We start from the raw sequence: 27,501 nt of genomic DNA on the forward strand, positions 1-27,501 counted from the left end.
AAATACATAAAATACATGTATGAACTATATGAAAACTATGACAAGAATGTTTGAAGACAAAATTCTATGGTATATAAAAGACTGCAAAACAATCAACAACAGCCCACAAATAATGACTGGTACAGACATCACAACTTAAATAACAGCTCCAACTCAGTCTCAGATATGCCATCATATACAAGTATCTATAAATCAAATGGAAATAAAATGAAGCAGCAGTTATGAGGAGTCCTCTGAGGGAGATTTGCGGCCTTTCTTGGGAGGAGGGCCAGCTGTGAATGATGGTTTTTTGGAGTGGTCAAATATCTGCTCCAATTCTTCTTCATCTTCATCTTCTTCACTGTGGGACCCTTCCCCTGGGGTAGGGCTGGCTGGTGGAGAAATGGCCCTGATCCACGTTGACTACAAAATGAGAAGAACAAACTACATTTATATCAAGATTCAATTCTTCATCTTTTCAATCTAATTAAATTTAGATCACTTGATCCTCTCAAGCGGAATGCTACACATTGTGATCTACTACTGGAGGGATCTAATTTTGATTAAATTGTATTTTTTAGTACATGTAATTAATTTGCAAAATGATTCCATATATGTGTGTGTTTACAGTATATTAAATGAATATTACTATCAGTGTATAGTCAAATTATTAAATTGTGTCCATGACATTGAGAGTGTCATCCAGTCAAGAATATGAATATCTTTACATCCTAAGGCTCACAAGAAAAACCAATTAAAGTTCATATCATAATGATCATTTAGACACCCAACCAGATGGTCACTGGCAATTTTGTGACAGTCAGATATATATTTGATATATTTTAATTGTTACTAAATAGTATAATTTCCTGGCTTTACAAATGGTCAAACCTGCAGTTATCACTATGAAAATAACAATCTGAAAAGGGAGAGATCTGCCCCTTCCTTGCTGTCTCTGACTTTGCTATGCAACCTTGTTTACGGTATTAATAACAATAAGCAAATCCTTAAAAGTGTGCACACTGTAATTTTATTCAACTGTAAATCCTCTTTTAATATACGTTCTCAACAGTTATTTCCCTTTTTTCATAACTTTTTTTTTCAGTTCCAAAAGAAGTTAATTAATGTAACAAGATCACTGATTTCAAAGAACTATATATGATATGAGTCAAATCTGGCCTCCATAAATAGCCATTTTTGAAAGTGTTTCTGGTACAATAAAATATTATGTTATATTTCAGAAGAGTTGATGTAAAATTTATTTTTCACCCATTTATTTGATTTATTTGCAATCACTGGCAGTATGTGACGTCAGAATTGATACCATTTTTATAATTCAATTAAAATCAGTGAAAAATTGACATTTTTCTTATCTTTTTATGAATGGGAAATATGGAGTGCATGCTTGAACAAGGAAAATTTTTTTGTCACGTATTAGCCTTGGCTAGATACATCTCTGATTAAAATATTTTGTTTGTTCAAGCATGCGCTCTAGCTATGTTATCTGAAAGAAAAACTGCTTGAAAACAAGCTGTTTTATGCTCAAAATGCAAAAATAGAGGAAAAAGTTGCCTTTACGATGTCATATTTCTAAATTGTTGGCACTTGAATCAAAATGAACATTGTGTAAAAACATCACATATATCTGTACAAAGAAAACAAAGAATTACAGTAAAATGATGATGTTCATTTTAGGGGGCCATTTTAGGCCCATATCATATATAGTCCTTTATCCAAATTAAATGGCAAGGAAGAGCAATCCTCTGGTACAGGCAGGGACGTAGCATCGGGGGCCCTGGCCCCTACTTTTTGTCACAGCAATGATTTTTCTAAAATTTACATATAAAAAATAGAATTATGAAGGAGTTATTCCCCCCACTTCTTTGGGACCATGTAAAAAATGACATTGAAAATAAAGAAATGAACGGTGATGTTTTCCTTTTATTTTTTGGCTTGTCAAGATTTTTTGGATGAGTCTGGCCCCCCAACTTTCAAAACGATGCTACGTGCCTGACAGGTGACTCAACCCTGTGTATCGTGCTCCGACATCAGAAATGTTCCACAATGTCAAATGGCCCAGACCAATTAGACTGGTTACTAATCATTCCTATATACCTGACATCATCACACTTTATTCGATAGGCCACCAGGAAATGGCCTTCCATTAGTTTTTTTTTTTTTTATATCTTTGTGAAGCAATCTACATTTATGATCAAACGATCTGATCTTAATAAGTTTTTTTAAGAAAAAAAGATAAGTGCAAATGTTGGAGTATGATAGTAGCTGAGCGAAACAATGATCTCAAATCAAATACTTATTGGTATAAATCAAGCATCTCCCTAACCTTGCTTGTCTGCAGTTTCCTAGTGCCACTCTTTATAAGTGTACATCTGAAGTCAAGGAGAAATTTGGCTTTGAAATACGACGTCTACCACCCACATTTGAAATCATTATAGACAGAATCACAAATACAGATAATTAATTTTTTTTAAATCACCTACCAGTCTTCCATCCCTGCCGAACATTTCCAAGAAGTTTCCTATAAAGTCTTTGGATTTCTCCTCCCAACGATGTAGAAGTTCGTGTCCCTTGTCCTTGGTTTTGTCTATCAGTTCCTTCCCTTTGTCTTTGATGGAATTCAAGTTGGTCTCAAACTGTATTCTTTTTTCCTGAAAGCAACAAAAAATATCAATATTTGATATCAAAAGAAAAGAGTAGCAATGAAATTACAAATGTATGGATCAGTTTTATTATAGTTTCATCAAAAAGTCATACCAGTAATCTGCACCACCTTTTTCTACTGAATAAATCTTGCTTAAAGAATTTCTATACTGGACTGGTGTAGAAAATGATGCAACTCACCCTCATGTAACTAACGTTGAGATCTTTAGCAGAATAGCCTCGACTGAGATTTCTGCGAACATAGAGATCATAGTCCTTGATGATTCTGGCAATGACATCAGTTGTTGATATACCTTCAGTTCTCTGTGTCGCCAGGAACCTATAAAATTAATTATATTCTTTTTATTTCTAAACCACTAACAATTTTTCTTATTAAATTCTTTACAAATAATGATCAGATAATTCATGCATGGATATTTCTAGGTACAGTAAAAAGGACTGCCAATTTTGCTTCATTATAAACGTAATTCGTTATACCGGTATCAGTTAACTTCACAATATGTTTAATACCCGCAGGAAATGAAAATCACATCACTATGATTGTCAATTCATTATAACATTCTAAGCGTGTTTTTACTGTATTGGTAGTTACACATGTACGAGAATCCAAGATGTAAACAATTTAAATATACCTTGAAAGTATTTTCATAATTTACCCCAGCATTTCTCCATATTACACAATCATATAGATATACATGTAATTACAGTTATCATACAATTGATCCACAAGAAAGTCAGCTAACTGATGGATATTAAACCCAATACTTTTTATTTGTGTATTAGGTGTAAATTACCTCCAAGCAGAAATTTCACATTTACAGCATATTTCCAAGTTAATTCCCACAATTAAATTATAAAGACTAAATCAGCATTTTTCAAGAGCTTAGAACAGGCTTCTGAAGTAGGATAGATAGGAGCATCAAAGGGCATCATAGGTTTGCAATGTATGTAGGAGAAACTCACATGCCCTTGTCTTTGAGACCTTGGTAAATGTCCTCCGTGTTTCCTGCTCCATAGGGTAGATCATCGTGTGCCACAAAGTCAATCTGAAAGTCAGCAGATTATCAAGACTCATAACAACTTTAAATTAAACAATTAAACAAAAGGGGGAATAAATCATTTATTTTGTTTTCTTTTAATTATAAACAAGTACCTGATTGTTGTTTTTTTTAAATATTTAAGCCATAAACTCCTATAGATGTTGATATATAAGGGGGAAATAACTCATTTAATGGCATTTCTGCTGCTCTTTTCACAATCTCCTTTTGATTTAACAATAGAAGTTGTATTTTAATCAATAAACATTGTCAAAATTATTAAGAAACTCTACCAGTACTACACGCAATGAAATTTTCAAAATTTTTATCCATCTTAGTGTCAATGCTTAAAAGTTTTAACAGTGTTTAAAGGTGCTGGATGGTCAACAAATTACCAATAAGATCTACATTAACAATTAAGATACAATTTTTTCCCCCCATAAACTTATATTTACATGATTTAGTCAAAAATTATCTAGGGTACATCCTGATGCTTAATTTGTTGACCATTCAACTTCCTTCATTTAATTATTCTAAACATTTAAGACCACAGCTATCCCATCTTCGCTAGCCAAGGGTTTTCTGTCCACTTTGCTCCCCATAAACCCTTGGCAGATTTCATAACGAAAACTCGTTGACAAGCTCCGTTTTATGATTGGCTGCAGCTGTGAGTATCTGATCCAATCGCAGTGCTTGTAAATACATTTGTGTATAAACTTTAAAAGAAAACACGTTTGATCTTTGGTAAAACATTAGGTACTTTTAACAAGTTGAGACACAAGTTCTTGAGTACAGTGTCTCCCCATCGATGGTCTAACCAGATTGCTTTAAAAACCTGTATATTTTACTGGGATTGAACATAGTTCTACAAACTTGTCAAGACTCGCGTGATAGCATGGGAAGTGAACATGGCAAATGTACATGTAGAAGTTGCCTATCCCGTTAGTATATACGTTCCTGCTTATGGTTATTGCTTTTAAAGGACTTAGACACGATTTGACTTAAAATTTTCAAATTTTATTTTATCCATTTTTAATGTTCACAATGATCGTTAAATATAGAAGTTTATAATGCTATGTCAAAATTTGGAAGTCAAATATCAAGTTATAAGCAAGATACAGAGTTCATAATTCTTAATTTTGTTTAAAACAAAGCTCGAATACTGTATTGTCATTTTTACATATGTGTTGTATTGGTGTAAGTTTCAATCAAATGTAACTTTCTTTTGTTGATAATAGTATTTATGAAGATATTGAATTAGTTTAAATTGTTTTTTACATGTCATTTTGTCTAAATTATGGCAATTCTATACTACATTACATTTTTTTGTAAACAACTATAAGACTCGAGCTTTGTTTACATAACAATCAATTCTTACCTCTGTATCTCGCTTGTAACTTGACTTTAACTTTCAATATTTTGGTCAATCATTTAAAATGCACCAGTATTATTTTAAACATAAAAAATAAAAATAAATTTTTGATCTCAAATCGTGTCTAAGTCCCTTTAAAGGTAAATGAGCTCTCTTATATTTAATTTCTTTGGTCCGCAATATTCACGACAACGATATCTGGTTTTATAGCATGAAAGCTTTCATATAAATCATCAACTTTTTCACTCCCGGTACAGGTCCTAACAAAACACTATGAATAAAACATTCTGTGCTTTCCCTAAGTTATAATTTAATTCATATTTATTTTCAAAAAAGCCACCACATCGCCGAGTTTTCGTAATGAAATCCGCCAAGGGTTTATGGGGAGCAAAGTGGACCGAAAACCCTTGGCTATCGAAGATGCAGCTATCCAGCCCTCGTAAATTTGATGATAGTTTTCACTGCCAAAACAAAACAAAATCAAGGCTTCAATTAATTACAATAAGAAATGTTATTTAATTGAAGCTGGTTGATACCTTGTGTTTCTTTAAGAAGTCCTCTGTGACCGTCCAGGGAGCACCTGTCAGTAGTTCGTCCACATATCTACAATGTCTTACAGCCTCGTAACGCTCCGCTTCGTTCATTACTGTCCTCCCCTTCATCTTGTGTGTAAGAGCATCGTCACAAACTGTATGGATGAAAATAAATAGTACAGTCGAACCTTCTTCAACTTTCATTGTTCAGACTGAAAAATTTTTGAGATGTCTAAGGATTTAAAATGTATATTGCATTTGAAGTAAAACATATGTTACAACATAAAAATTGGCCAAGCAGTTCCAAGCAAGAATTTAAAAAAGTTTAAAAGTTTATTTATTGTGATTAGTGGAGAAACAGTATGTAATATGAAGGAATTAAATGCATAACATTATGAATATTGCATGATTTTAAAATGGGATATGGTCTCCTTCCAAAATGCTGTGTGTTTTCTACCCTTTTCTACCTTGCAAAATTAAGCTACAAACAATATGTCAGATATCTTTTTATCGAATTTCGGAAGCTTGCTTGTTCAATAAAAGTCCTCTGAAGTTATCCCCCTTACCTCCAACAATTAGATATGCGTTTGGAATGGCAAGTTTGACCTGCATCAGCTGTCTAGCATGCCCCGAGTGGAACATGTCATATATACCATCAGCATACACCCTTACTGGTCGTGGAGCTATTTGAAATAAGGAAAATCATGAAATCCTTACTCTGTCTGATTATTAGATGACTCGATCTATCTATCAATATGGTATAAAATAAAATGCCTAGGAATTAACGCTTATCTCCATAAGCCCAATTTCCAACAGTAGGTTTCAAAATATAGGGTTGTGTGTTTATATATACATAAAAATGTATTAAAAGTTTATCCTGGATTAAAAATTCAGTATAAAATGTAGAATTTTCTTAACTCTTAACTTTTACATGCATTTTTCATAGTATTTTTATGCATCCTACTTTGGCAACAGGAAATCTCTTTTTTCCTGTCCCCATGTTTGATAACCATCAATTTCAGTGGATTTTACTTTTCTCCAGAAATACATTTCTGTACAAGTAATATACACATAATTCTAGATTGCATCAACAATCTGATTTTACTGTGCAGACTTGTAAACTTGTTCCTCTTAGATTGGCTATACATTGGGATGAAGAAGACGCAAAATTACAAGTACAATTTTTTTAGAAACTTTATAGGCATCAGTTACATACCTTTACCCGCTTTGGCCATTTCCAGACTAATTTTGTTGGAGTAGTCAACACTTTCATTTTCTGCAGTTGCCTCTTCATCATGCGAAAAAGGGGCAGGTTTGCTCAAAGCTAGCTGTCAATGTAGACAATATATCAATATTAGATTTCATATTTACTCATCTAGGAATTCCTTGAGTACATTTACAGTATATTACTACTGTTATAAGTAGAAAAAATACATGAAATCAATTTTTTATTTTTCTGAAAAATTAACGACTGTTTTGGTGGCTGCAAAAAAGAAAAAATAAAGTTTGAAACTGTTGATAAATGTGTATGCATAATACATGTATTAAAACATAATGATGTATCCGAACCTTAGAATGTTACATGTAGCTGACTGAACATCTTAAATAGAAATCTTTTTTAAAATTCCTTAATTAATTAAATCAGATCAGAACATATTTTATAAAATATAAATAACATACATGTAACTGGACTAAGCAATTGGCATTGCATATATACATGTATCTATAAGCCCTCTCCATCATTAATACTGATGTGAAATATTGCCATGCACATAGTTATACATATTATATTACAGTATATAAATGCAGAAGAAATTAAACATAGACAAATAAAATATTCTTCACCAAAAATAGTTAAGATTACAAAATGAATCTCATTTAATCACATAAGATCAGTTTAATCCTAAAACATTTCGTTCATGCATGTGGAATAAGTCAGAGTTTATTATGTAGCCAAAGCCTTAGAATAATAGAGCAGAAGAGGGATTTCCTATCAAATATGATATCATGGTACACTAGATGAGCTAAGCATCTACCATAATTCTAGAATATTAAGTTCTATTCTCTTTTGAAGTGGATGTAGGCTATGCCTGTCCACTTCTCAAAAGAGAATAATTAAGTTCATGCAGGCAGAATAAAAGTTTCATTAAACTTTGGGTTAATTATTCAAAATCAGCCAGACCCTACATTTGTATACCCTACAAGGATTTCATCCATAGGTATGTGGACTTAGCACCTACTGCAAATTAAGGTCATATGTAAGTGCATTATCATCGTCACACAATACAAATAAAGCTTCCATTCAGTGCCACTTCTACGTATACAAATCAGTAATTATCTTGAGGACTTTGATATGATATTGGACTTTGCCTGCTTGAGATCTAGAGTAATATGTCATACATGTGACATTGGTATTTCATGTCAACATCTCACATGTACACTTTCTGTGTTCGCTCAGGTTTTGCTTGAGGTCAGATTTATAAGCAGAGCCCAACATCAAATTGCAAATAAAAATCAACAGCAAAGTCCAAATTTTAGAAAGGAACCCCTAAAGAGAACACTCTGTCTAGATCCTTCCTCAACACTATACAGAGACACAATTTACATCATAGGGTACTTGTCTTTCCATAGAGCTCTTGAGAGTTAAGTTAATAGGAATGGGGATATTGTGGAGACAATAACATCTGCATAAATAAAGTACTGCTTACATTGTTAAAATACATGCATCATGCTGTACCCACCAACTCCATTTCTCTAAACTAAATTAAGTGTGAGATAAATGAATGGATGAAAAATGATATCAAATTAAAGCATGCAGCAAACACCAGAAGTTTGAACAAAAAACTTTCAGAACTTATAGGCCAATTACTCCATTGATATAAAATTATCTAGTAACTAAGTACATCTAATAAAATATGATAAAGTCTAAATCTAGTGTTAATCCGTTGCCATAATCACACAATCCCCCTTCCCAAATTTTTAATATCAATTATTCAATTACTGGATGTTTGAATTTTCACACATCAATTTCTTTTTTAGTTTTCTTTGATTTTGCTTTATTCCTTTTAAATTTCTCTGGTTCATGAATTTGAGTAAGGTTACTTAGACTTTAGATCCCCTCCTCACTTTTACATATTATTATAAATGAGACAATATGTCACACCTGTTACATGTCATCTACATTGTTGTCCATAGTCCTGACCAAGTTTTGCTGCTCATAGCTTAGATGATAGATCTCCCCAGAAACTGAGTGAATGAAAATCATTGGCAAGCACTCATGAAAAGTCTAGCATATTCGTTAACGTTTACCTGGACATGGCGTTTTCCTGGGCCAGAGGGTTTCAGGAGCTTAAACTCACCAAGAGCCTTGGTTGGTTTCTTGCAGTACAAAAAATGTGCAGAGTGAAATTGGATGATTCAAAATCAAATGGATGATCGAATGACTAGGGAATTTACAACAAAAATTTGTCCAATGTAAAGACACACAGCACCAAGAGACTGATCGAGTTGAGATTCTAATGAAAGATGAATGCATCAAAGTACAAAATACATGAAAAAAAAAATAAGCTGTGTGCAACATAGACAATTACCAGCTTATGCAAAGACGAAGACACAATGACATTAAGAGAAAGGCTACATTTATAATATCAGCTGTGATCATGAAGCAATGTAAGGAACTGAATTTGCCATGGGTATATCTTACCATTTTATGCCCTAGTTTGCCATTGCATTGAAACACATTCTCCTTATTATCAACTGAATTCTCAATCTGCATGTTGTCTATTCTAGGACAGAGCCTGTCAGCAACAACACTTCTACTCATGTCTGTGCAAATTTCAAATGCTCCACCACAACCCAATCCAGAGTACTTATATTGATAGTATCAGTCGTCAAAGATTGTTGCTGCACTTTAGATCTGCAGCATTCAGATGATTGTTTTATTAGTGACGGTCCAAACGACGACTATTGAACTCTCCGAACAAACAGCCAGTACCAAGGTTCATTCACTACTTTATCTCTGAACTTTCATTCTTTGCTATAGGTGACACATGTCCAATATGAAAAAACTACATCTATTTTTGACCAGGATGTAATTTATACCCCCGAGGGACAAAAAAAGATTAGTTTGATAACACAGTGTATAATCATCCTCATTAAAAGATTGAAACTTTGTCATCTTTTGTTCTTGTCTCTGACCAACACCTGAGGACAGCCCACCCATATGTAGCACTCTAGTGATTACAACAGTGAATAGTGGTCACAACTAGGCTTCCTTAATTTCATACATGCCAACAAGTAAATATTGATTATTTTACCTAACTATGAATGCAAACAAATGGCCTCTTTATATAAATTCAAAAAAAAGGTGTCGACTAAAAAATCTTCTTGCTGAATTCATTGATCTTCTGATGATGACCTACCATAATCTAACATATTTTGATATTGTGGTTTTCCTTTATTTGTGGGCATCAGTTTACATCGTTATACTATAGTGTACTATGCTGTTTTAAGGGTATACCCATAATTGTGGACAATTGCCCAATCAATGAAATCTGTTGTCTGGGATACATATAAAGGCTTCAATAAAAACTTGATATTTATGGATAGATCTACAATGTATAAACTCAGTACTTTTTTTTTGCATTTTTCAGCTTTTGTTAGTAATTAAAATAAATGATAAACTAGAGCAGAGCTCGTGGCAAAGCCACGAGTAGGTCTTCCGTTGTTGCTGCGAGTTGAAAATATATGTGATATGGTGTCAAACGATTATAATTACTAAACTTTCAGTTCTGCTTTTGTTATAAAAACGTGTTGTGATTGAAAGCCTGCATATAAAACGTGTTTTGAAAAAGAAAATAAGAAAATGTTTTAGGAAAACTATTTGTCGCATACAGTTTATGTAATCGTAACAAACATTATTTAAAAAATGAGATATTTAATGGCGAGTTAAATTTTCAGAGGGTAGCAAGCATTGTAATAAACAGTATGTACTCATGTGTCATGTCAGGAATTGTGGTTTTTTTTTTTATTTTAAACCGAACCCGTTTACAAAACACGTAACCTTTTCTCTAAGATAACTTCTTTATTTAAATATTTGTAAATTTTTGAAGACAATGTGCAATTAAGAATTGTTGCGTGCTGACAAAATTTACAGACCCTGAAACGTACTACTACAACAAAAAAAAGCGTGCGACTTACGTGCGAAAAACGTTTCGTATTAACCGTTTAGCGTTTCGTGTGAATCGTGAAGCGTTTCGTGTAAACCGTTTAGCGTTTCGGACAAAGCGTGCAGAATTTCGGACAATGCGTTTAAATCGTTTCGAGCAAAGCGTGCGAGAACCATGATTTCATTCGGAACTCTCTGACAATTTGTTTCAAAATGGAGCCCGTGTTTTACATTACATGTACTTTAAACTGTTTGTGATTGGCAAAACTCTCTTGTAGGTATTTTCATGAAAAAAAAATCTAGAAGAAATGATATACTTATCTTTTTACAAAATTGAATTTATTTTTAACAAACAAAAGAAAGGTATATGTATTAAAAGACGACTTGTTACAGAGTACATGTATATATAACGTTTTATACGATGTTTCAGTACTGGTACAGTTTTACCGGTAACGAATATTTGCCAGTATCGAATAATTTTTAGAAAAATTATTGGTGGAAGACAAAGTTGAGGTTTTAAAAAATTCTAGCTAGGTGATTATAACATAGAAATAAATATTATATCAGTGTTTGCCATTTGCACGATTATTTACCGAATTGTTTACAAATTAAAAATGTGCCCCAGATATGGGCTGCCGGATGTTCAAAGCAGAAAAAACGAAAGTGTGAAAACAATTAAGCCTAACTATGAAAATAAGTTTGTTATTGATCCCTATTTAGTGAATAATTAGTAAATATAATTTATTTAAAAAGATAATACATCATAGCAAATAATAATGGAGCTTTGAATGAAATTACGACTTCAAATAGAACCACGTGTAGTTTTCCTAGTTACGGTTCATTGCGACAGAAGTATTATTTGGCTGCAAAAATTGATAGATATACGGGAAAAACAAAGGAAAATGGCAACTACTTATCATCAATTACTACTATAAAGTGTTTGTATGAAAATTCAATATTATAAAGTAACGGAAATGAAAACTGTTCAAGTCCAGTTTCAATTTGACCGGAAAACGGTATGATAAAAATAACGATCATATAATTTGTTTAAATGACATATTCCCACAATTGTTTTTCCTTGTTCATTTATAAGTCCATTAACATGTACCTCTAGTATATTTTTGAAATTAATTCGCCTCAAAATATTCGGTCAGAAGTGATAAAGGGCGCTTAATTCGATACTGGGAAACGAATTCAAAACTAGGAAACTGGAGGGGGTGTTGAAATTACTGTCTCCGTAATTCATCCTTTATTTTTTCGGGTTTGATACAGTTTAGAAGGGAAACGCGATTTAAACAAAAAATTAAAACATTTGGAATTCCGATAATAATAGTTGCATGCACGAGAAACCGCATACTGATTCGTTACCGGTAAAATGACTGTACAATATTAAAATTCGCTATACATAAAAAATATTAAATACAGTTAGCAAAATATGATTTCTGTTTGAACAAGCCTTAATCAACTTTAACTTACACGAGCATGTTTTGATAAGCATTTATCTTTTTTAATTTATTTACATCGATAACTCTTATTGAGACCACTCGCGACACACATAACCTCGGACATCGGGTGAGACCTGCACCTGGCTGAACCTGTCAATCAAACTCTGTGTATTTGTTTTCATTGGATGGTCAAGCGTCTCTTTTTTTGTCAATAGCCAATGGAAAAATTAATGACTTCAAGGTAATTGGAATCAGTATTTGATGAAGCACACAATTTAAATGATAGAAAATTTATTAATTATTTGAACAAAATTAAATTTAAACATAGAAAGAAAACATACTGATCATTTCTATGAATTGCGGGAAGTAAGTTCTTTGGAATCCCGATTACAGATATTTTTACAAGTAATTATTTTAATTACTTAAACCACTGTTAACGGAAAACAAGACGTAATAAACGCACAGGGATTTGCCTACAATGTACACAGTCATGCAATTAATTATTATGGGAATCTTTACGAATGGAACTTAATTCAAATAGATCATGATAATCTATATACACTGTACGCCGTTATACATGTAAGGAGCGCCGGTAATATATACGAAGATTGAGTCAAAAATTTAAATCATTTTTATTTCTTGTTCTTAAATTACTTTGAAAAAAATCCGAAATAGTAATTACAACTTTCTTTTTTGTTTAATCATTTGAATTTTTTCTGAGGTACATGGATATGTACAGAACATATTTATTTACGCGAATGATACGACATAGGAAAAAAATTATCGGATGTTTGTATAACATTGTTTTCTAACGAATGTGACTAATTTAATTTTAAATATTTTTCAACATTATCAATGAAAATAATATCAGATTTATTTCCTGTTTGTATTTTTACATCGTATTCTCTGAAACCAATAAAAATACTAATGTTAGAAGAAAAATCAAATCCCGCCGAATACTGAAAAACCGATTTCAGTTTGTAATCATACGGATTTTTATTTTTGGTATTGACTATTGAGTTACGGTAACATTTTTTCTGGATGATTTTTTATTTATATTTTATGTAGTAAAAGCACCATTCCAACTGTTACTCAATTACATAACAATTGATGACCCGGGGCTATATATGTTCTGAGCTGTGTGCGCTGAAGCTTCTCGCAAGATTCTCGGTCGCACGTGGCGATTGAATTAACACAGACTGACCGAATAAACAAACGGTTGGGAAAGTGAAACAAAATGTTACACATAAGAAGAAGCCACCAAAAATGATTTTCGACAGATCTTGATATCGTTTCGCCAAAAAAAATAAAAAATACAGCGCGAGCTCCTGTCAGCGGGGCAGGAGGAGGGGGCGGGGGGGGGGGGGGCAGCAATGAGTTCGCTTCCATAATGAAACGAACATGTAGAAAAACTACAGAAGTGATTAATATGTGACCGATAGAATCTAATCTAAAGTTGTTTAAAACTCATGTGAATATTCTTTTAAATAATCATCGAATGTCTCAACTCAGGACATTCTTTTATCGTGCTAGCACCTACCGCAAACATGTAACATGGAACTTTGATTATAATTTGATTTGATTTTTAAACTACCTTGTACGCTATCGTATACACCAATGCTTAATCAGCTGTACAAGTAAAATAAATTTATCTTTTCATCTTAAACCAATATAATAGTTGAAAACATAATAAAATATAGTTGTGTCCGTGCAAAATATGAAACATAAACGCGTCATAAGGTACATGTAGAAGAACACGAACCGACGGCGGATCACTTATCCACTCGCGCCGGATCTCCTCAGCCATGTGCGAGGGATGATCATCATTTAAAGGTTTAATATTTGAGAGGGGGGGGGGGGTGTTGATTTAAAACATTAATTGTACAGTTTTTAAAGTACTTTACTTAAACAAACGAAACATTAGTTTATGTCTAACGATTTTTCCGATTTGGAGTAATATCATTCATTAATATTCATTTACACTCAAATATTTAATTAAATATATATACAAGTAGGACAAACTTTTATAACATAAAATTAAAACAGTTCTTGTATATACGGCTATATTAACTCAAACACGTTCATATGCATGTAAGTGTAAGTCGCGGTGTGCGAATCTTGTGTATTAAATAACCGCTTACCGCTAGGTAATGCATCCGTGGCTGATCTCCTCGGCCGTGGGCGAAGAATAGATTGCGTAAAGGTACAAAGCACAGAATCGCACAGCTCAGAACCAAGGAAGATTTGAAAAGTTTGCAGTATAATGACCATACTCTATCAAATAGAAGTTATATATTTTAAACTTAAACCCCACAATTGATCTATGTCTATTATTGCTTTAGAGAATGACATTGCTTTTATTAATTAAATGAACTATTTCTTACTTGACATCCAATCGTTTAATCCACAAAAGATTTTGCGTAATCAAAACTAAAACAATTCTTGAGTTCGCGGCTACATAAACTCATATGTGAGAGACGCAACTCTCGTGTATTAGATAACCGCTGACCGCTAGGTAGTCCAGCCGCGAGCATGGTAACCGATTTTCTCGGCCGCGGGCAAGGGAGAGCTTACGTAATGGTACACACACACATGCAGCTCTGATTCAAGGTAGATTTTAAATGCATGGAGTTAATAACTAAAATGTAATGCATAGAGTTTTTTAATTCAATATTTTGAGGTTTACTAGAAAAGAAAAAGAATGTTTTGTTTTACAATTGCCGTTTTTAATGATTGTGCACTACAAGAACTTAACAACAATAATTTTAACTCCTAAAGGAAAAGCGTATACTCCAACAACAACAAAAATTCTTATGAATTAATGCCTCCTGTATAAACCAGCATACTTTCTGCGGCAACTTTATGCCAGTTGTACGCACAAAGACTTTCGTTAACTTGTCAAATGAAAACATGTACATGTCAACATGTAAAGCTTTTTACACTCATACTACACAAATCACATACAAAATAACATTGTTACGACCTTTATGAGATCCCAACAAACAACTTTTCCAGCGACAGCCATATCAAAATCCTTACCGTTTTTGAGTTATTAAGCAAAATTTTTTAGGGGCCATTGGCCCTTAATTTAAGGGGCCAGCCCTTTTTTATTGGTGTCAAATGAAAGCCCTCTATATTTTGCACAACTTTTATTCTACATGTCTTAACAAAATATTTTTCGTTTAAAAGATATAAAGGAAAATATGTCTAAAGTTTCGCACTTTTTTGAATCCTGTTTTTTGATCCCCTACCTTTTCCTAAATAAAAAACGTAATCTTTAAACAAAAACAGATGTGCACAACTACAATGTCTCTGTTATTCAAATTCGTTGGATTCCCATTCCCTGCTATCATAGTCTCAGAGCCTTTGTCTGGAAACAAAAGGCCCTAAAAAATTTTAAAAGGGGAATAACTCTTTAACGGAAGGGGAATTCTAAATTTTATGAATTGCTTAAGATAGTGTTTTGTAAAGTACATTAGCCCTGAAAATTTGAGCAAAAACCGTTCAGAAATAAGCAAGATATGAAGCCTCAAAGTTCGCGTCTAGGAAGAAAAAAAAAAAAAAGAAAAATAATTTTTCCCGCACAATAATAGAAAGGTCTTCCGTTGGAAACGGAAGACCTTAATTCATATTTTATGTCAGAATATATCTACATACACACATATAGGACCATGCATTAATATGTTCAATACACGTAAAATGCTATTGCACCAGTTTTGTAGGAGAAAAGGTAAAATGTATGCTTCATAAAGGTACAGTAAACTGATAACTTTGATTTGCACTGCTATTCGGATCATGTGCACTCACAGATTGATGGTCAGCCTCTTCTCCAATGAAATCTCCATTCCTGTTTCTCTTTCTTGCACTCATTTTTCTTGTAGACTTGTGTCCTGAATTGAACAAAAAAATTATTTAGTATTATCCATCCAGTTGATTCATTTTTGTGCATAACAGTTAATTAGCCCTTTCTAAATGTCCATCAAAACATATAAATTACCAAGTTTGGATACTATATGTAAATACTAATGTAATCTACAACTATAGATACCTTGATTCCTCTTTCTTTTAGCTGGCATATCTATATTTTGTACTTGATATGCACAGTAAACAATATTTCATATATTTCTAATCAGTACAATATGTGCATCCAAAATTGCAATTCATTATAATATGACACTGCTGTTCACATACTTAAAGCGCAAATAGTTGAGTTATCGTTCAAGTGGCAATGATAAAGGATAAATCAATATCAGTTGTTATATGATCAACACAAGAACCAACCCCCCCCCCCCAGTGATAACCTCATTTGGTGTGTGGTTTACGGGTTGTCACAGACTTGTTCTGTATAAGAAATTGGCAAAGAATGTATCATTTTGTATCTAACACAATAAAAATGTTCAAATAACAAACTCATAAATTCTTATGATCAAAACAAATTTGAATCAATCCTATTAGAGTGTATACTTTTGCATTTATCAACATATGTTTTTAGATACATTACTACATGTACAACTGAAAAGTATATGAACATGTAAATTAATACAAGTACATAAATTAAGGTACATGTACGCATATTAAATTTCTAGGTTACACAGGTTATATACATTTTAACCCATGTATATCTAGGTCTCACTTTTTATCTCAATAAGATAAAATTGGTAATTGCTATCAACAAATATAATGATCAATTCTTAAAGCTGATAGAATAAAAACATCAAAATTCAATGGAAATTGATTTCAGATCTAATCAGATTATATTAAGTATTATTTTCCAAAATTTTGTCTGCTTAATGAAATAAAAACATATTACACCTTTGACCTGAATATATGAAGTATAATGAATAGTTATACTTTGCATATTAATTTCTTTACGTAATAAAATCTTTAATATCTTTCCCAATTAACTTTTGAAAGATTTGTTAGTTAAGTTGTTGCAGCTTTGATATCTGCCTGGGTTTCTCAGTGGAAGATGCAGGGGTCCCAGGTTTGATTCCTCTTCTAGCTACATAGTTTCAATGTTAATTATTTGCTCATTCCACCTATCAAACTACAGACTAGAGATCCAAAGGCATCAAATTTGATAACCATTCCTGGTTTAGTCATATAATATGTTTTCATTTCAATTTGCTTATTCCTCCTTTTTCACTATAGATTCACACTTAAACATTCATATCCATGCATGCAAACGCTTAATGTTCTCAAGATATTCGTTGCTTTGGAGATTGGGAATCAAAATTGTACAATCCATGCATAAACAGCCTCCCCCACCCCCCCCCCACCCCCCACAAAGTACTATTAATAACAAAATGAAATAAAATATGTTTTATATTCTAACATTATAATCTATAACAACAGCATACAATTTGAAATATTTCTTAGTAGCACAGTGCACAGTAAGGTAAATAGAATTTACAGAAACTACACATACTGATTTAAAAATAATAAACACATCTTTCATCATTTAGTTAATAAGGAGTAATTCTCCGAATATCACGAGGTAATCAAATAATTTTTCAAATTACTGTGCTTGCGTCCCACAGTATGTCAGTTGCTGTATAATAATGTTTAATAAAGTTTAATACTTGACATTACCATGATTGCGATTTGTTAATTGTTTTATTTCAAACACACTGGGAAATGTAAATATTTCCTGTTTACTTACAAATAAAACGTACATGTATTTATTATGTAATAATATGAGTTCATAAAAAATGTAAATAAGAATATAAGATGAATTGGTACAGCTCATGATGAATCGAATTACTTCATTGCATCAGCTGATCATGTAAAATTATTCATCAAATCTACACAATTTGAACCCCTTCGTCTCATCAGAGACATAAATAAAATATATGAATTTACCTGATATCTTATATGACCGCTTTGATTTCTTAATCTGGTAACTTAACTTTCATTTTTCATTGAAATGACCTTATCTTTTATCCTTTTTTTATCACGTTATCTGACGAAGTGTTTTACAGCACACGACACATTTTCTGTATTGTAAACATCCGGGCTGACACTTCCTAGATAACTCGTTCCTCGAAAAAGTTCAATGTCCAAATTCCAGGTTACATCAGCCAAAATCTCAGGCAGGTAACATCAGGAGAGGGTGCATTTTTTTGGGACCATATTCATGTCAAAAACTAAAGTGAAATGAAAAAAATTAGCAATGCTAGTACTTAAGTTATAGGTACACTACAGTAGATACGCTACACCCCCCCCCCCCCCCGGATTAGGATTTATATGATTCATTTTGGAAAGTTGTGGGGTTTTTTGTTTTGTTTTCATCGTTCTTTTTGGTTTGTTTGTTGTTTTGTTTTTTGGGTTTTTTTTGTTTTTATTCTTTTGTTTTTTTTAGGGGGAGGGATATGGCACGCCAAACTGACAAAAATGGACATAAACATATAGTTGCCCATTTAATAAATTAGGTTTATATATCGACTGCATAGTAATTTAACTCATTACAGTTTTCGAACCGCAAACTAAAGTTAACGATTTGTTAACTTTAGTTTTCATCTGTAAAACTATATTTAAAAGTTGTGAACTATAGTTAACAAATGATAATCGAAGTTTATCCGTCTCCAAATAACTTTTACGATGATTATATTTGCTGATAAATACAGATAAACACCTGTAAACTATAATTAACATTCCTTAACTATCGTTTAGATTTGTTAATCATAGTTTCACACTCTTGAAACTATATTTATCAGATAAACTACGTTTTGCAATCGTGATTAAATCTGGATTCGTTGTTTTTCAGTGTTAATTATAGTTTTACACTTTTGAAACATAGCGGAAGATCGCAATAGTTCTATGGTTTACAGATGTGAAATATATAGAATATATATCGTCGTTAAGTATAGTTTTCTGTCCGTAAAACTTTAGTTTACAACCTAACGTAAACCTATTTTATCGAATGTGAAACTATGATAAGCTCTTTTTTGTGAATTTGGCGTGCCATGGGGGTGGGTTCAATTTTTTTATAAGCTTGACGTCAAGATTTTAATTTGGATAAAACCCCAACCCACCCAACCCACCCCCCCCCCCCCCAACCCACCCCCCCCCCCCTACACACACTTTCAAAACTGTGCTATGTGCCTGATTCTGTTATAGTTATTTTACAACAATCACGGTCCGTCACCATTTTTAGTTCACCTGAACTGAAAGCTTAAGAGAGCTTGTTCGACGTACATCTGTCTTTCTGTAAATTTTTTACATTTCTAATTCTTCTCAAGAACCAATTCAATTTCAATCAATTCAGTTTATTCGCTCAAACCATGAAATGGTGCATGAGGTCAATCATTATATACAGTTCAAAAGTCAGAGGTACATTTTATAAATTAATAGATAAGTAGTAGATATACATGTATAAATAGTAAATAAGCATAAATATACAATATATACATGTACAATGAAAATAGGAAAAAGTATAAAATGGAGGACAGACTATTATATCAAACTGTATATTTTGAAAATAAAATAAGTATAATTTTTTCAGATATTTAACATTAGTACAATTTTTAAGACATAAGAATTTGTTTTAATACATTGTCCAGATAGTATGTATGTGGCTCTATAACGCTTGTTTTAATTTAGGCTATTGTTGCTCAGTTAGGTGAGCGATGTGGCCTATGGGCCTCTTGTTGAATGTAAATTATGTAGATATGGAAAGTGAGACAATTGAAGTTAAAAAGGTAAATCTTATCAACTACATACTTATAATTATATACAAACGTATCACATACTTACATGTAAATTATTATTTACCACTGTTTACAAAACCATCTACAGAGGCGGATCCAGCAATTTGGAAAGGGGGGAGGGTTCCATTTGATGAAAACCAATATGTACAAAATTCATCATTTGTCAATAAACAATGTAAATTGCATCATTCTAACATTGCAAGGACCATACATGGAGAGGATGAAAGAAAGACCCATGCAAGTCCTTCTTTTAATATGCCCTATCAAACTGACCTTCATCATGGAACTTAGTTTCAGTTCAAGATTGCAGCATGTGAATATATGCTTAAAGCTGTAATTAAAACAAGGATTTTACAGAATTTATAACACCTTTTTATGGGAAGTCCAGCTTAATTTTCTAGACGTTTGCTGTGATACAATATTAATACTATATGCTGGTCCAATTTATTATAAAATTTCAATAAGGAAGAGACTGTAAAGAGAAATTATTAAGTTTGGTTGTCCGTCATTTTGAATCGCAATTTTAACCTACTTAATGCCATTTCCATGAAGGCCAGCATATTTTTTTGACTCAGTACACTTTAATTCCAACAACAACAAAAACAAAAACAAAACAAGCTGGACCTAATAATAATTATTTGCCGTTATATTTTTTCATTAAATCAGACCAGATTAAGAGACTAAAAGACCTCTTTATTTTGGCATTCAGATATGAACCAAAGAACATAAAAATATAATGATCTGGACAAGATCATTCCACGTAGCAATTTGCTATACCTTCATATCTAACCTAAATAGACATTTTGTTTAAGGTCAATGCAAATTATTTAGACACAGATACTATCATCTTCGATAGCCAAGGGTGACGATCCACGGTATTCTCTTGAATAGAGAAACACCGTGGATCATCACCCTTGGCTACCGAAGATGAGATACTATATATTACTTAAGAAAAAAGTTGCAAATATGCTATGGACAAGGATTTTACTCTTAGATCTGCTAGCCCTAGTCAAGGATCTGCTATTAATTGAGAACTTTGTTCAAGATATACAGAATTGCACTCCACTATGTGCATGCTTGCAATAGTTAAATAATGAGCCAATTACATGTAGGTATATGTAACAGAAAACATGCTCTAAACGAGAATCAATGTTACAGTGAGATTTGCCATTTACCTTGACATCTGACCTGGAAACTTGATTTAAGGTCACTGTTCATCCTCTACCAATGAACATCATGTGGGTGAAACGCGAGCCAGATAAAGGCCAAAGGGACAGATAATCAGCTCAAGACAAAGTTTATTACAAAGGGAATCTTACTTATGGCACATTGTTTACCCACAAACAACTCTTTTGGTGAATTGTAAGCTAGGGAAAGAAACTTTATATATATAATTATATATTATATCCTATAGATATTCAAGAAAGAATGGTGGTCACATGAATGGCCAGACTTATCCCAATGGAAGACACTATACACCAGACTCCAATAACCCTTTGTATTTATAATCAAGATTTTTAATGACTATTGAAAATGTATTTTCTTATACAGTGCTGACCCTTACTACAGATCCAACTACCCTTCAATATCAGTAATTCTTTGAACATCGAAACTTCATTCTACTTTGACTTTCAATGTAAAGAAAAGAAAAGTATGAAATATAGTTTAGAGTTCATAAAAAAAAATCAGTTAAATTTGCAATTGCATTTTTACAGTTCATCTATCATTTATTACTTTTTTTGTTTCCAAGTATAAATCATTTGTGAAAAGGTTTCGATGAATTTTTATAAATTCTCAACTGCGTAAAAAAAAAATGTACAAAAGAATTAAACGACTGTATACATGCAATTTCTTTATTATCAATTTTAACAAAAACAGGTTAATATACATGAAGCTAGAAATTTTATGAGTAGGTAACACTCAAAGCACAAACATTGCTGTACACCAAAGCAAACTGACAAAGAAAAAATACAAAAACAAAAAACATCATTCTTTAGGTTTTTCCCCGAGCCAAACGTTAATTTTCAATCCACCTATGGAACAAGCAAAATGCTTCAGTTTTTGAAGGTATGAAAACTATGATAATTTCATGAAACAACTGCACCCTCACATGACTTTCTGTCAGACCAGGGAAACTTGTGTCAAAGACTGATTGGATATTAATTAAAACAACCATAAGCATTAATATGATGATGAGATTGCAACTGCATTTAAGCAAAGAGATCACAACAAAACAGTAAACATTCATAATTAGCTTGAAAAGATGCTTTGAGAGAAAAAAGGTACTCAGTATTTTGTTTACTTCTGAAAAAAAAATTGCACTCCTCTGGTCCTTCACTATGTTAGTACAAAAAACTAATACAAATGGAAAATGAATGACCCGAAAAATCATCTATAAACAGAGAAAATTATATTTAGTGAAAAAAGCCATTTAACCCTATTATACAACTCAGCTGTGTGACAATGCAACCATAATATAAGATGGTATTCTGCTTTGGACATTTCCTTAATTCTGTCTTCTATGTATATCAACAATAAAATCATATATTAAACAAAGAAAAAAGAAATATAAGAAAAAAGAAATATAAAACACACAATTGTTACACACCCAAAAAATCTTGAAATACCAGGTACAATATTGGAATGCTTATTCTCTGACATCAGGGAAAATCAATGCCAATAAATTTAATGATAACAATATAAAGGTACAAAACCAAAATAAGTAATCACTACTCTTTAACACAAATCAACATAGAGACAGGTTGCTGTAAACTTTATTTGTAAAATGTCCTTATTATTTTGCTGTTAAGGTACTTCACTACACCGAGACTTATACTTTTTAAGACACTTCGTCACAAGATGGCGATTTAAATGTTTTGTTCAATTGTTTGTATCAATCGATTCGGTGTATATCGTAATAGCTCAGTGGTTAAAGTATCAGGCTTGTGAACTGCATGTCATGAGTTCGATTCCACCTGGGGTTTTTGTTCATGTATACTGAATGAAATTTTTGAAAATATCCTTTTTTATCTAAAATTGCACATTATTTTGCCGATTTGACACATATACTTCTTATCCATCATGCTATATATCATAATCAAGTAATTTTCTGTTGATTTGAGGAACTATTTCAAGGTGTAGTGAGGCACCTTAATCAAAATACAATATTATGCCTTAAAGAAATGTAATATAATGTAAAAATATACCGCACATGTAATGGCCAATGGGCCACATCACTCACCTGTCTAACACTTGGCAATTGAAATTGTATCCTTTTTGAAATGTTTCTGAACTTTAAGAGGGAGAAGTTTGGGGACTGAACAAATTGAAAAAAACTATTACCATCTACACTATGTATAAAAGGATGCTTGAAAAGTAAAATCAAATTGTTCAATTATAAATCTTGAGAACATCATTTTATAAGATTTTCCTAAAATATTCCTTTGATAATTGAACCTTATTTACCTCACTCAGGAGGCCCATTTTTTTTTTATAACAAGGGTCATAATTACAACAGATCTTAAGTTTTGCTCTCTATCATTTACATATTTGTATAGTGTTATCACAAATTAGAGCATTATAGTTCTTGAGTGTGAACTTTGCGCCCCATCCTGGGGATCCAATGTTGAAAAGGTGTTCAAGATGCCCACTTTTTTTCAAAGTTTTTGGATTATCAAACACTCAAAAAAAATTAATCAATATGTACCAAGCTTGGTAGAAATCGATTCAGCTTTACTGGTACTTAAAAGTTGAAAAATCTTAAATATTTACATACAGAAGGAAAGACAGCCAGTCAACTGATCAGAAAAAGCTCTTTAGAGCATTCAGCTCAAGTGAGCTAAAAACCATAAAGGAAAATATTGCACATATTTACATATCTATTTGCTGCGTGAATATCTAAAAGCAAGTTAAGCTGTGTAACATATGCAACCAAAGACTTACAATTCTTAAAATATATGTGTTAATAATTCTTTGGTCATATGATATTACATTACAATAACAAAGTAACGAGTCAATTAATGCAGTTTTGTAAATTGCCATCTCACAATTAAACTAATAGTTATTAAGTTTGAAGAGGTGGAAAGGGGGTTGTAGTTTACTATGGAAATGCCTTGTGCAGATAGCCTGGCATGATTACCACCACAACATTGGTCCCCACATGAGAGATCCTACCGCTGCACCAGCCACCACCCCAAGTGCCACATCGGAGGAGTCGTAGCGGCGGCGGTGATAGTAGGGGTCGTTAACGTACACCACATTACTGGGCTGCATCACTGAAACAAGCATTAACATACATGCTTAACTTCAAAGGCATTGGCTGCCAAAAACAGATATCACATTTAAATGTTACACAATTCATGTACTTTATACACCTTCCATCATCACATGTTTTAGTTTACAACTGTTTACAATAAAGGTTATATAAATATTTCTCTTAAAATGCATCATTTAGCAAATTAAATCAATGTTACATTTAGAATCAAATCATTTTTAATAACAATGGAGAATGTCGAAAATTCTCTTCACCATAATGACTTTCACTTACCTTGGGTCCCATCAGGTAAAGCAATAATTTGGCCTGGATACCCTCCTCCTACCCTGGGGTAGGTGCTGGTGTAAACAATGTTGGATGGGCCCCCCACTTGTATGGGGTAGTGATGTTGCACCTCTTGCTGCCCGGGGTACATCACAGTTGCATTATATGGAGGGGGGTTGCCAGAGGGGGGAAGTATGGTGCGTGCCTCTTCAAATGCTATCTGCCAAGCTCTAGTACAAGTAGCAGAAAACAAAATTTAGATTTAATAAATTTCAAAAAGATTCTTCAGACAATAAACAACCGATATCTTATCTTTACTTGCTTCAGACTTTTTCCCAAACACGCCAACTGACCTCGGAAAATAAAGTATGTTAAATTCACATTGAAATTGACTTAAATGATAGTCACCATTTTAACAATACTGCTAAAGAAACTGTATGTCTTCAATTTAGGGGCTGATGATGGTGTTTAAAAGAATAACAGAGGCAAGCTACCTGATAATATCTGTAGTAAAATGTCCAAGGAATTTTTTTGGAATCAAATATTTGTACTGAATGTGTTCAGAAATAACAGTCCAAAACTAGCGCAATTTTTTGTGCGCCATATTTGCAGGGTTTTTTTACTATGGGAGGCACTGTAGCTCCCAGGTCGTCCATCCAAATTTTTTCAGACCAGGAGCTAAAGACTGCAACTAATATTATACCTCATGTCATCAGCATCTTCAGCACACAGTTTCAATTCCCCATCCTTGATCACCAGACACAGTAAACAATCTTTTGATTTACCATCTGGAGGAGTAGCATCCACCTGTTTAATTAACAAAAATAAAACAGGTAAAAAGATGGCAATATATACCAAAACAATACCACTATGAGACCCTCTAAAGCTAGTGGTATAATAATATTCCATATTTTTATTTACACATATTGTATTAAAGTCCGTAATCACATCATATGCCATTATTGCTCTGATATCAACAAGAAATATCTGTTACAATATTAAAACCAGGCACGTAGCATCGTTTTTGAAAGTGGGGGGGTCAGACTCATCCAAAAAATCTTGACAAGCCAAAAAAAAAAAAAAAAAAAAAAAAAAGGGAAATAGGACTTTCCAAAAATCTTCAAAATCCTAATCCGGGGGGGGGGGGGGGGGGGGGGGGGGGCATAGTATATAACTTCAATTTCAATCCTAATTACCTTATTTTCATATCAATTCTTAACATCCTCCAACAAAGTGGGGGCCAACTCCATAATAATTCAATTTCTTATATGTAAATTTTATGAAATATGAAATTAAATGGCCCCCCCTGATGCTACGTGCCTGAAAACAAAAAAAACAACTTACCGATGTTCCAGTTGTAATGTATTTACAGACAGCAGGGACAACAATGCGGGCTTCAGGCTCATGGCTGTCTGGGTTCTCAAAATATCTCAAGTCTCCATTCTGGTAGAGCACAAACCATTCTTTCTTCCATCTCTTCAAAATTGAACCTAATTAAAATGAAAATCTACTGATGATACAGGATTACAATTTCATCATTTTTTGGAATTCAAGGATGCACTGGGTAACTACCAGTAATAAGACATGCACCTACCATACATATGAATTGACTTGCCTGAATGTGGGACTTTAAGTTCAATTACTGTGGAATCATAAGATTTCGTGGTGGCTCAATTTTCGTGGAATTCGTGGGTACCTCTCAACTATGAATTAACACCCTCCACGAATTAACAAATTAGAGTTTTAAAGTCATATTTCTTTTGAGGGTACCATATAAGAAAATACACAAAATTACCTCCCCAAGCACATATAAAATTTAAGCAGTCATTGAAAATTGTCCCCCAGGAATTTTGATGATTCCACAGTATATTGGAGTCCATAACCTAAAGTTATGTAATTTTTTGCACAGATCTGGGTACAGCATGGTCCCAGTATTATTTTTAAATAGAATAGTTCAAAGAATGGATTCACAATATTTTTTTTTCTGTTTTAAAATGCATAATATGTGTGACAGTCAGATCGGTTCGAATACCAGTGCCTGATAGCTCAGTTGGTAGAGCACCTGATTAGAGAATCAGGGGGCCCAGGTTCAATTCATGGTCATTATTTCTCCCATCCCATTACATTTGGTGACATGACCAACCCTTGGAACTGACAGGTTAACTCCTGCCAAGAGAAGACGGGGGTGATCTTTTAGGGGGGAGATCATTTCAGGGGGAGCAATGTGACAGTCAAACCGGTTCAAATAACAATTAACTCAATTTAGACAGCTCAGTTGGTTGATCACCTGACTAGAGATTCAAGAGGCCTAGCTGGATTGATTACCAGTCTGGTCCATCATTATTTCTCCCATCCCCATTACATTTGGTGTCATTACCAACCCCTGGAACTGAAAAAAATGAACTGTCAGGGGAAGAGCCTGGGGACGTGATCTTCGAGATGGGAGGAATGTGACATTCAGATCGGTTCAAATACCAGCACCTCATAGCTCAGTTGGTAGAGCACCTGACTAGAGATTCAGGGGGCTCAGTTTCGATTCCTGGTCTGGTCCGTCATTATTTCTCTTATCCCATTACATGTGTATTATGCAGCTGTTATAATTAACTGACACAGCTAGTCTTTAGAATTCAATTTACGTACTTTGTCTCCATAACCAGCCTGCTTTGGCAATCTCCAGTGATGCCATATATACGTTCTACAGCTGTAATGATGATAAACTCCATATTAACCAATGTATATACAATACGATCATAAACAGATAAAACATGAACTGATTATGTACATTATTAAAATGCAGCAATTTTTAAAATAATTCGCATTCAGTTTCTTGACAATGACATGCTAAGAGAAAATTAATATGACAAGTATTATTCAATAAAATGTACGAAAATATTATTGCTGATCATTCAAAATCACATAAAAGGACTCAAAGGGACATTATAAACCAACCTTATGTCAATGTCAGATGATGTTTTCCCGAATATTCAACGTAAATATAGTCTGCGCAAGCGCGAACTTTGCAAACAACATATGAAAGGTT

The 27,501-nt window shown here is 33.1% G+C and overlaps 1 protein-coding gene across 1 annotated transcript; it reads right to left on the minus strand.

Annotated features, from left to right (window-relative positions):
- LOC128180284 (uncharacterized) lies at positions 1-27,501 on the minus strand. Its single transcript, XM_052848260.1, has 17 exons — positions 27,411-27,501; positions 27,102-27,162; positions 25,806-25,951; positions 25,165-25,268; positions 24,471-24,691; positions 24,098-24,198; positions 17,121-17,217; positions 16,023-16,105; positions 9,307-9,471; positions 8,913-8,981; positions 6,820-6,931; positions 6,170-6,286; positions 5,607-5,758; positions 3,625-3,707; positions 2,842-2,980; positions 2,481-2,648; positions 1-402 (listed from the first exon to the last, which is right to left on the minus strand). The coding sequence occupies exons 2-17, from the start codon at positions 27,145-27,147 to the stop codon at positions 220-222; spliced, it is 1,986 nt and encodes a 661-aa protein (XP_052704220.1). The 5' UTR covers positions 27,148-27,162; positions 27,411-27,501; the 3' UTR covers positions 1-219.

Source organism: Crassostrea angulata, chromosome 4 (genome assembly GCF_025612915.1).
Source record: "Crassostrea angulata isolate pt1a10 chromosome 4, ASM2561291v2, whole genome shotgun sequence".
Classification (NCBI taxonomy): Eukaryota; Metazoa; Mollusca; class Bivalvia; order Ostreida; family Ostreidae; genus Magallana; species Magallana angulata.

Coding starts and splice junctions, on each gene's coding strand:
- LOC128180284 (XM_052848260.1), bottom strand. CDS start 27,147: ATGGCATCACTGGAGATTGCCAAAGCAGGCTGGTTATGGAGACAAA. Junction 16,106..17,120: donor AACTAACAAATCTTTCAAAA/GTTAATTGGGAA, acceptor TGTTCAATTCAG/GACACAAGTCTACAAGAAAA. Junction 2,649..2,841: donor TCAACGTTAGTTACATGAGG/GTGAGTTGCATC, acceptor TGTTGCTTTCAG/GAAAAAAGAATACAGTTTGA.